The sequence below is a fragment of the Octopus bimaculoides genome, chromosome 14 (assembly GCF_046866305.1).
Source record: "Octopus bimaculoides isolate indiv1 chromosome 14, ASM4686630v1, whole genome shotgun sequence".
In the NCBI taxonomy this organism is placed as follows: Eukaryota; Metazoa; Mollusca; class Cephalopoda; order Octopoda; family Octopodidae; genus Octopus; species Octopus bimaculoides.
The window spans coordinates 59,990,230-60,002,806 of NC_142941.1; the positions used below are offsets into that span (position 1 = coordinate 59,990,230).

Consider the following 12,577-nt stretch of genomic DNA (forward strand, 5'->3'; position numbering starts at 1 on the left):
TATTATTATTATTATTATTATTATTATTAAGGCAGTGAGCTGGCCGAATTGTTAGCACGCCGGGCAAACTGCTTTGTGGCATTTCATCTGTCTTTACATTTTGGGTTCAAATACCGTCAAGGTTTACTTTGCCTTTCATCCTTTTGGGGTAAATAAATTAAGTACCAGTCATCAAGTACTGGGGTTGATGTGATCAACTATCCCCCTCCCCACAAATTCTAGGTCCTGCACCTATAGTAGAAAGGATTATTATTATTATTATTATTATTATTATTATTACTAAGGGCAGAGTGAATATATCTAACAGAATTGGTAGAACATCACACAAACTGCCTTGCAATATTTAGTCATGTTGCTTCATGTTCTGTGTTCAAATCCTGCCCAGGTCAGGTTTGGCTTCCATCCTTCTGGTGGGTGGATAAAATAAAGCACCACTAAAAGAACTAAAGTCAATTTAGTCGACTAACCTTTCGTAAAAAAATGTATGTGGCCTTGCACCAAAAGGTAGAAATCACTATTACTATGGCTGCTGCAATAGTGGAATTGCTGAAGCAGTAGAGTGCTGAACCATATGCTAAAGCATATTTGATTTCAACTCACTGTAGTGTTGCCAGATCAGTTTCATAAAAAGTAGCACAAAATTTTTTTAAAGTAGTGGATTGATTTAGAATGCAGCCCAAATGAAAATTTTGCTAACACACACACACACACTATATATATATAGCCTATATATATGAGGATATATATATATATATATATAGGTGCAGGAGTGGGTGTGTGGTAAGTAGCTTGCTTACCAACCACATGGCTCCGGGTTCATTCCCACTGTGTGGCACTTTGGGCATGTGTCTTCTACTATAGCCTCGGGCCGACCAAACCCTTGCGAGTGGATTTGGTAGACGGAAACTGAAATAAGCCTGTCGTATATGTATGTATATATATATATATATATATATATATATGTATGTGTGTGTGTATATGTTTGTGTGTCTGTGTTTGTCCTCCCAACATCGCTTAGCGGTTCGGCAAAAGAGACCGATAGAATAAGTACTAGGCTTACCAAGAATAAGTCCTGGGGTCGATTTGCTCGACTAAAAGCGGTGCTCCAGCATGGCCGCAGTCAAATGACTCAAACAAGAGTATACATACAAATCATCAGTATGGTCTACTGATGAATTCTAATTTACTTCTTTTTTTTTTAAAATTTAAAGCAATAATTCGTAATAGTTAGAATTTTAAAGTAGCAGCCCAAATTGAATACAAATTCCAGCATACAGTCCAGTAAAGTACACATAATCTGGTCCTTGTAGCCCGATATGGCAACTCTATCCTTTAATGTTCAGATTTCAAATCCCATTGAGGTTTTTGAGAGAGGTAGGAGGTGGCACTTTGTCTACCTTTGTCTCTCCTCTTTAGAGTAAGGAGGGTATTAAAAATAAGTGTCAATAAGGTGCTGAGGTTAGCTAAATTTACTATAGCCTTTAGTTGCATAAATTACCCTTCTATTTAGCCAAAAGATATTTGTCTGAAAATCTAGCCTGCTCTCTGTGGTATAAATGGTAGCTGGTATGTTCTGTGAGTGGATTTGGTGCTGTTGTTGGTTAGATTCAAGTCAACTCTGATCAAGAAGACCAATGATCAAAGGCACCCTGTTTTTTTCCAATGTGCAGGAAACCCACAGCCATATTAATCAATGTCTTTTCCTAAGAAAGTAGGTTGTAATTTATGAAAGATTTGGCTGCTATTTCTAACAGGGTGAATAACCACGTGAATCAATAGTTTCAACCATTCTTTTGTTTGTGGACCCCTTTGATTCCTATTTTACTAGGGTACACCCCATAGCCATCCAATGTTTTAAAAAAATCCTCATATTTTTACAATAAAATATTATTAAAAATTGTATGAAAAATAAAATGTTGAAATATTTTGTGCATTGTAGAAGTATAAGCAATTTATTACAGATAAATTTTAACAAGAAAATCTTATATGGACCTGCAAGTGCCTTAAGGACCCCAGTCGAGAACCATTGATGTAGATGCTCTCTTTCGGGGTCAGGGATTGTTGGTATTTTAGAGAGTGGGGTAGTGAAACTAGTACCAAATTCAGTGACCTTCCTTTGTGTGAATTTAAATTCTGCCTTGGTTGGTTTCATCACACATCTCTCTGGTATCAATAAAAAATAAATACCAGTCATGTACTAACATCCAACCAATTGACTATGCCACTCTCATACAACATCTGGCTTTGTGCCAGTGTGAGAAATTCTTTGGATAATCATGCAACAGGTAGCAGAATTCTCACAACTTGACTCATCATATAATCATTTGGTAGTAAAACCATCAATATTATCATTATAACAAAGGTGGTGAGATGGCAGAATCATTAGCATGACAGGCAGAATACTTAGCAGTATTTTGTCCATCCTTATGTTCAGAGTTCAAATGCTGCCGAGGTCAACTTCGTCTTTCATCCTTTCGGTCTCACTTGATCTACTAGAAATGGTAACCAAACCCCTACTATCTTGCACAGAGAGGGATGCACTGAATAATATAGACTTAAATGCACAATACTGAGAAAAGGACAGGGTGGTTACAGCTAGAACTCCATTCATTATAAGTCAGTTTCTGTAAAAACTGTAAAGCATTAGGAAAAATGGCTTGAAGTGTTTGTTCCAGCTCTTTTATATTCTGGTTAAAATTGAAGGTAAAGATATAAAAAATGGTATGGGCATAGCTGGAGTGTCTTTGATAAGTTCTCTTGGATAGGGTTGGGCTGACCTAATGCTAAACAAAAAAAGACAACGATCACAAACACTAACCACAACTGAACCAATGAGGGAGCATCTACACAACGTCAATTATTAGAGATCTACTGAAACAGAACTGGCCTCGACTTAACCAGACTAAGTAGGTTTATGTAAGATAATAAACTACACGCAGTGCGACATTCAGCGTGTAATGCTGTAATAAAAATGTTTAATAGGAGAGCACATGACTTAGGTACACTCGGCCTACTTTCATTCACTAGAGTTTTAACACAATCCAATCTTCACAACAAGACTAAGTATGAATTCACTGCTAAGATGTTTGATATAAATGCAATGAAAAATATTTAAATACCAATTTGAGAGAGACAGGAACAAACCCATATAATATATCTGTTGTATTATAATATCTAATATTGAGTAATAGAATGGCAGGCACTCATCATCACCGTTTAACATCTGTCTCAAATTGGTGCTAATAAAGTCTAATATCAAGACTAAGTATATATATGTGTGTGTGTGTGTGTGTGTACACAATAGGATGTAGAATGACCACTATATTTAGATACATATAATGGTCTCATATTACACCATCATTGGTTTAACATCTTTTTTTTTTTGCATGTCTGCATGGATCAGATGGAATTGGTTGAGGCAGATTCTCTATGATCAGATGCCCTTCCTGTTGCTAACCCTCATCTGTTTCCAAAGAAGGTAATATTTTTACATGGCTGAACATGTTTTCATGGAAGATTGGAAATGAGGGGGCCATGCTTGCACAACAATGATTTTTATAAAGACAATAAGATCTAAACCTTCATACACATACACAAACACATGCATACAACAAGCTTCTTTCAGTTTCCATCTACCAAATCTATTGACAAACCTTTGGTTGGCCTTGGACTAGAGTAGAAGACCAAGGTGATTTGTAGTGGGACTGAACCTGAAATTAGGTGGTTGGGAAGCAAACTTCTTAATCATGCAGCTATAAAGTGTTCTCATTTTCTTATGAAACAAATTCTTTTATAGAGACACATCTATGGTTAAAATACACACCCAATTTTAGAGAATAACTATCACCTCCACTGTGCAAATAAAGTGAAATGAAAAGAAAACATTTAAAATATGCCATGTCATTGTTTCTAAAGTACCTCTAGTACTGACCTCATCCTCATTCAAGCTTGGACTAAGATCAAACACTTAGACATTTTTTTATATGAGTCTGTATCAGTGATCTGAAGTTGACCCTGAGCAGATTATAACACAGAATAAATACAAACACACACACAAACATCATGTGTGTTTTTGTGTTCATATATATAAGGTCAACAATGTACTGGCTTAATAGCTGAGTTTCTCTAACTACCAGTCTATTTGCATTGTATTTCTTTTTTATACAACATATAATCAAATCTAGAACAGTAGAATTTTATCAGCTTTTTTGGGTTCTTTTAGAAAAAAAAAAATGAAGGTAGAACTTCTCTTACCAACAAACAAGAAACAGAATAAGAAGCAAAAAAACAAAGTGTGAGAGGTTAATGATAGAGTGTGTCGGTAAAATGAGAGTTGGGCAAAGTGATGATGACAGGTTAACGACATAACAAAAGCTAGTGTCAATATTATAGGCGCAGGAGTGGCTGTGTGGTAAGTAGCTTGCTTACCAACCACATGGTTCCGGGTTCAGTCCCACTACATGGCACCTTGGGCAAGTGTCTTCTACTATAGCCTCGGGCCGACCAAAGCCTTGTGAGTGGATTTGGTAGATGGAAACTGAAAGAAGCCTGTCGTATATATGTGTATATATATATATATATATATATGTATGTGTGTTTGTGTGTCTGTGTTTGTCCCCCCCACCATCGCTTGACAACCGATGCTGGTGTGTTTATGTCCCCATAACTTAGCAGTTCGGCATAAAGAGACTGATAGAATAAGTACTAGGCTTACAAAGAATAAGTCCTGGGGTCGATTTTCTCCACTAAAGGCGGTGCTCCAGCATGGCCGCAGTCAAATGACTGAAACAAGTAAAAGAGTATTCAATGCAGGGAGCATTTAAAAGCTTACTTAACACACGAGGACTAGGGGCTTCCCTCCCAACCACTACTGTTTGTTGATGTAAAGATTAGAAAGAGCCAGGCTATATTCCTATGTCATGTGTGTGAGAGACAAGACATTTTCACCACTTTCACCCACTTTTCAATACATTCACTCAAGGACAACACCTCCTTTTCCACCTTTACATTCCTTTTTTTAATTTACACAAAGGAAATGTCAATATAACTGAAAGCTGACAAAAAGAAGACAAAACAGACATGGAAATATAAAACAATGATATATTATACTTATATCACTAAATTCTAAAATTCTCGAAATCTCAAACTTCATTTTCTTTCTTCAAATATGAACATCAAAACAATTTGATACATGTTTTCTTTTTGGTCTGATAAGACGCCTACTCACCATAGCACACTGATATTTATATTACTGGCCAAAGTTCAGTACATTGCACATTATTCAAATAAAAGTTGCTCAATTTTTTGATTTTGGTGAATGAATGGAGATAGTGGAACAGTTTTAAAGATAATGATTATAAAAGATCGTGTTAAAAAAAAAAAAAAATCAATACTAAAAACCAAAAGGAACATATATTGAAATTATAGGTAGAAATTTGGTTTTTGATAAGGTTTTTGTATGAGCTTTTATCTATAACAGCATGAACTCAACCATAAAAGGATGTATTTCACAAGGTCAAGATACTAATTTTGCCCTGATCAGTTGCTAAACTGTAACAAAACACGTGTGACCCACATTTAAAATTCACGTTCCACTATCTACACATACAAACATTCAAGATTGTAATACTAAAATTAGTCTTGGCTATATTGGCAAATATTCACCCTTTAATCCAGTGTGAACACTGGTACACAAATATACTGTTCCTCTCTCTGTCTCTTCTGAACGAGCAGGCTGTTTCTATATACCCAACCATGCCCATTGATCAACATTCAACTCATCTTCACCGCTCACCATTCCTACTGTGTTGCTTTTGCCAAACCCTACACTAAACACTTTACCCTATACTTTTTACCTGGAACCATACGCAACCATGGAACACTTGAAACTCTCGACAATGAGCATTAGGGCTAATCTTTATAATTAGCTGAAGTCCTTCATTCTTAGTCAAAGAGAGACATTCATGGCATTAGGATAACATTCTCTACTCTAAACAATGACACCTGGAGTCTCCCAGGGAACTATTCTTGGTCTACTCTTGTTTGTTGCATATATTAATGAAATGGAGGCTGATTTGCAGTATATCACTGTGCTAAAATATGCAGATGCTAAGCTGTACTTTGAGATAAAAAGAACAGATCTTATATACTATAGATCTTTTCTGCAATGGATCACTGACTAGCAACTCAGGCTAGCTGTAGATACCTGCACCATTATACATTTTGGGAGGAAAATCGCAGAATTTACCTACTTCTTTCACGACATAAACCATAAGTCTACTGGTAAATGTACCTAAGCATTATTGTCAACAATAATCTGCATTAACTGAATCACATTTTTAAAATCAAAAAAGGTCAAAAGTGTCTTAGATGCCAATCACTCTGAGAGTGTAGTGGGTGCTTTTATGTGCCACCGGCATGAGTGCCAGTCCGGCGGCACTGGCAACGACCATGCTCGAATGTTGTTTTTCACATGCCACTGGCACATGTGCCAGTAAGGCGATGCTGGCAACGATCACGCTTGAATGGTGCTTTTTACGTGCCACCGGCACAGGAGCCAGTCGGTGGCCCTGGCAACAGTCATGCTCAGATGATACTTTTAACATCTGATAAGCTCATAATTATTATTTCATCCACCCATCAGGTACCAACCAGCAAAATTTTCAGTTAAACAACACCCACATTGAACTCACTAATTTAGGTGCCCCCTCTCCATAAATGTCATGAATGCTGCCAATCCTCCTGCAACTAATTAAGAAATGCACACAACTTAGTTTCGTGGCTTGGCACAAAAGAGAAGAGTGTTGAATTACAAGAATTACAGTATTTTTAATCTCATACCTCTAGATTCCAAGTTCAATTAGCACTCAAGTTAACTTTTACCAAGCATTATCATTTCAAGAGGGTTGATAAAATAAGTGCTAGCTGGTTGGTTGGTATGGTTTAATACTAGTTCAACCCTGACAGAACAGAGCTGTGATCAAAGGTTTTCCAGCCAAGACCATCCTACTAAAATGTATTTAATACTATATTAGCCACTGTAGCCTTCATTTTTTTCAAGGCAGTAATTTGAAGGAAATATAGCAGAAAGGTTATATATAACAGATACCAGTTGTATATAACAGGGTTGGCTAAACTGAATATGCTATTCCCATCACATTCTGTCTTTTAGAAATGGTAGGTTGGCAGAATTTGCAAAGTGCTGAAATATATATACTTTGCAATATTTAGTTCCAGCTCTTTTTCAGAGCACAAATTCTGTCAGGGTTGCTTTTGCCTTTCACTCCACTGGAATCAATAAAATAATACCAGTCAATTACTTGGATATGACCAACTGCCAAAATTCATGGCCTTGAAACCAAACCATATTAAAAATCCTCATTATAATAGAAGTAGTGAGTAACAGAATTATTTTACCTCTTTATAACCAGAACGACTTTGCCTTTCATCCCATGGCATTGTACCTAAATTTAAAATCATTATCATGGCAGTGGATAGGTAGAATTGTTCAAGTATTGGATAAAATGCCTTGCAGTATTTGTTCTGGGTCTCCAGAGTCTAGATCCTGTCATAGACAACTTTGCCTTTCATTACTGTAGGATCAATAAAATTAAGTACTAATAGTTGTCAATGTAATTGACTATTTCCTCTCCCCAGAATTACTGGCCTTATGCCTAAATCAGAAACTATTATCATTCTTCTTATCATTAAGGTAGCAAACTGGCAGAATCTATAGTGTATCGGACAAAATACTTAGTGGCATTTTTTCTGACTCTCTATGCACTGAGTTCAAATTCTGCTGAGGTTGACTTTGCCTTTCATCTTTTTGGGGTTGATAAGATAAAGTATCATCAGTCAAGTACCAGAGTGGATGTAATCGACCATCACCATTCCTTGAAATCGTTGGGGTTGTACCAAAATATGTGTGTGTGTGTGTGTTATGTTCAGATAAAAGAATGCCAACCTTTACCACTGCAAATATGTAATTGAAATAAGTATAAATTAGTTTTCCACAATATTCTGTTTACACAAAATTGTAGGCAGTAAGTCAAGTGTCAATACAACTGTCTGTAAAACTGTGTGTGTGTGTGTGTGTGTGTGTGTGTGTGTGTGTGTGTGTGTGTGTGTGTGTGTGTGTGTGTGTGTGTGTGTGTGTGTGTGTGTGTGTGAAGATTCGGGGGGGGGGCTGGGATGGTTTGTAGGAGGCAAAATAAGTGAAGTGGTTATAGCATATCATTACAGATACTCCTAGATAGTTGTTTAATTTCATGTTGGCTCTAATAGAACAGACCTTATGATCAAAAGCATTTCAACCATAACCATCCCATCAGTGCCCCCCCCCCCCCCCCACTCCACGGTGTGATCAGCCTGGTGCGCTTTTGATCAGGTGCCAGAAGACGTGGCACCTACCAACCAGAAACCTTTGTCATGCCAAGTTCATTGGGCTGAATATTCTCAACTCTCTCACAGGTTATGTTAATAGCATTGGCTGTTTGATTTATAGTCAATTGCCTGTCATCCAACACCATGCGGTGAACATGATCATTGTTTTCCCTGGTGGTGTCAGTTGTAGGACATCCAGACCTCGGGTAATCTTCAACACTCTCCGTTCCCCTCCTAAATTCAGCTGCCCACTTTTGCACTGTTGATAAAGCTGGAGTGTCTTCTAATGTAGCAACCATGTCAGCAGGATTGTCCTTGTGGAGACTAAACCCTTTTTATGCAGGTACTCAATAACACCACAATGCCACATTTTGTCCATTTTTAAGAGGAGTTACTACTAGTTACTTTTGAAGTCTTCTTTGAACAGTCAGATGTCAGTTTACCTGGAAAGAAACAATGCAATCACCAATGAGAAGAGCTTAAATTAATGCATGCAAGATTTCTCAGCTCTAGCATCACTCCTTCATAGTCAGCCTATGAACTTTTCAGTCCACCCTCGTATGTGAGCATGGAAAGCAAATGTTAATGATGATAATGTTGGTGATGCACATGTCTTTGACACACAATGACACAAGGCTACAGAGAGGTACAAAGGTCTAAAGATACATTGAACTATGAAGAAACAGATTTACTTCAACTTACTTCAACTCCACATTTTGTGAAATACATAATGTCAGTGAGATGGAACTCATGTTTCAGACTCTCTGATATTGTCTCCACATCTGGGATCTTTATACCTGCCGTTGCTGAGAGTGCAATGTCTCTTTCAATCAGATGAGATGCTAAATTATAAAGAGATAAAACAAAATTTTTAAAAAATGTCACATTAACATATGAGTGAATGACCACCATTTTCTGACATACAAGTAGAATTTTTGCAGACCTAAATTTACACACACACATACACCCGCACATGCACACACAAAGAAAAAAATAGGTAGGTTGACTTATACACCGAGATGACCATGGAGGGTCAAAAATTCCTTGTGAAATGCAACCAGATTCAGAAAGATAGTGATGATGCTTGAATGCTTATTCTACATTGTATTCTGGAGAATGCAGTAAGTGAGAGTGTGCATGTGAATTCATGTTTCATCATGGTGGTTGTCAGTCTTGTAACCTATCAGATTATTAACTGGGCACCACTGAAGATTGTCAAACAAGTATTTTATACTCCTCCTTTTCTTGCTGACATTTGAGAGTAAGTGGCAGTCATGCATGTATATACTTCTTGACATTTTCAATCCACCCATCTCCTCTTGTGTCAGTTTCTTTCCAGACTTAAGATGCACAATCAGAGTGGAAACACAGAGTTGTGGCGAGGTTTCTTGTGTAACATTTATTAACCCTTTTGATGCCAACCCTTCTGAAATCATCCTTGCTTCTATGATACAAATTCCCCATTTTAAAGTGATCTAAACTAGAACCTTGCAGCTTGATAATGACAAAATTATTTTAATAAATTCCTTATTATTTTCAAAATTAATTAAAAGAAAGGTAGTGTATTTCAACCTTAGTATGATAGCAAAAGTGTTAAATGCCATTAGACAATATAAACACCCAGTTTGTGACAAAAAAAAAAAAAGCAACAAGTGTTCTTTATTTTTAAAAACTATGGTTTGAGGAAGATTTGGCAACTATTTCTATAAATAGAGACTGTTGTAGAAACAAAAAGTCAATTGAAATAAACCTCCGTAACTGTAGTAATAATAATTACAAGATTAGTTGCATATTGGAGAAAACAATCAAAAAGCATTTTATCAAAACTAATAATTTGTAGATAACCAAGTTATTGAGATAACCTTTCTCTTTAATATTAAGGATGACAGTTATGATGATACCGTGACTGAAAGGTGAGGACAAGCTTACACTTACAACGTGATAGATAACAAGCTTTTATATAAAAGCCACTTGAAACATAAGTTCTATCCAGTTGATGAAGGTCATCCTCTGGATGAGATCGTAGTTAGGAAAAAAAAAAAAAAAAAAAAAAAAAAAAAAAAATCAATGAGAACATCTGATAACATCAGATTTCTAAATATCAACATTTAAATACTAAAATACTTTAACATAAGACAGATTGTTAAAGTATATACTTATACATACTCAGTAAAATAGAGTAATTTAGATTCATCCAGCCATGACCAAGGCATCTATGTATCTTGGAGGCTACATTATCCAATATAAGGAAGGTGCAATCTAAAGAATATTCTACTGTTACTTCTAGCAAGTCAGGCGGCTACATTGGCTCATAGCTTTCTTATGTTATTGATGTGTGGTCTTGGGTTAAAATTCATCATTTACTTAATATTTCTAGCTGAGACTGTCCTAACTTTATTAAGGAGTATATTATCACAAGTTGTAGGGTTGAAAATATGTGGTGTCTATTTAGAACAATATCAAGCAGGTTCATTGAGTAATGTTAGCTTGTGTTTTGTATTTGACCTAGAGGTCAGGGCCTATGGCTTGTGGATGGTCCCACAAAAGAAAAGTAAAGGAAAAAGAATCCAGCAGCACATTAAAAACTATCACTGTTTCTATGGGATTATTGCTTTGTTTGAAATTAGACAGAAATATTGGACGGATTAAGAATTGGTAAGAACAGTTCTCACTTAGCTACCAGAAATAGGTTCCAAACTTTCTGGAAACAGATTAGTGACACTGACTCCCTCCTTCTCCACTTATCCAAAATTGAAAAATTGCTTGAATCAATTTATAATGCAAATTCCTGGGATAGTTCTAAATACATTTTACAGATACTCACCAATAATGATTCTAGTTAATGCGTTCAACTAAGAACTGAACTGTTCAGCAAGAACATTACAAAACATATCGAGGTAACAGTATCACATGAATGAATAGGGTGAAAAACAGCTCAAAAACAAAAGGAAGGAAAAAAAACAACAACATACCTTTATCTTCACATAACCTGACAGTGTCCTCTAGGTCCGAGTCTTCTTCATCAGGATGCTGTTTTTTTTCGTGAAGTTCAATTTTAACTTTACCAAACTATATTTTAAAAAAGAAAGCAAAAATATATATAGGTGACATAGAAATAGAAAACTGATGTAGAGAAAAATTTAAAAATTATAGACTTCATGGAATGCACTTTCACCACACCCATGCTTTTTTTTCTCTCTGATTAGTTGTAGAAATGTTTACTTGTCCATTTTTAATTAAACTGTTTAATCCATCTATGAATCTCACCTGGTTTCACAGGTAATCTTTCAGTTACTGCACAATAGCAGAACAATTTACTTCTATGTCTGGCATTAACTGTATGATTATGAGCAAATTATGACTCAATGGATGATATTTTCAATATAAACAATGCTTAATATTATTACTGATCCAGACACCTTATTTAATACTAACCACATAGTCAGTGAGTGCTTTTAACCTTTAGCAAAGTTGTGAATCATCACCTCTGCCACAGACCATCAGATAGATGCACCTGCCTTCCTTCATCTCTAAAATACTTAACTCTATTTTGTACCAAACACTCTACTTAAATCCTCAGCCCCAGGATTGTAGCTCCTTAAGCTAACCTCCTATCTACATTTTCCTTACAAAATTAACATTCAGAAGTTCATGTTGAATACCAGATACATCAGCCTCTCTTGTCTAAATGCCCAAACATCTTGAAGGAAGGACACATTGGATAATGTAGTTTTAAAGATACAAAGACAGGATAGTCAAACAGGCCAGTTTTTTTTACCCCTTTTCTCTTTTTTCTTGTTCTTTCCTATCTTGCATGTTACTTGGCAACCCCACTAGTGCTAGTAGTAATAAAAAACAAACAAAACAAACAAGCATGCAATAGGTGCAGGTGTGACACCTTGGACAAGTATCTTCTACTGTAGCCTCAGGCTGACCAAAGCCTCGTGAGTGGATTTGGTAGACAAAAACCGAAAGAAGCCCATATATATATAATATATATGAGTGTTTATCCCTGTAACTTAGCAGTTTGACAAAAAAGGCCCAATAGAATAAGTACTAGGCTTACAAAGAATAAGCCCTGGGGTTGATTTGCTTGACTAAAGGCAGTGCTCTAGCATGGCCACAGTCAAATGACTGAAACAAGTAAAAAAATAAAATAATGCAGTACACATAGTAAAGTATTAGAAAGGGCATC

At 36.2% G+C, this 12,577-nt stretch overlaps 1 protein-coding gene across 1 annotated transcript in view; it reads right to left on the reverse strand.

Annotated features, from left to right (window-relative positions):
• LOC106876389 (glycerol-3-phosphate acyltransferase 3) overlaps positions 1-12,577 on the reverse strand; it is a 51,975-nt gene that overhangs the window by 19,164 nt on the left and 20,234 nt on the right. The window contains exons 2-3 of the mRNA XM_014924906.3: positions 11,355-11,451; positions 9,085-9,224 (exon numbers count right to left, since the gene is read on the reverse strand). Coding sequence (XP_014780392.1) covers positions 9,085-9,224; positions 11,355-11,451 — 237 coding nt within the window. The remainder of the gene's footprint in view (positions 1-9,084; positions 9,225-11,354; positions 11,452-12,577) is intronic.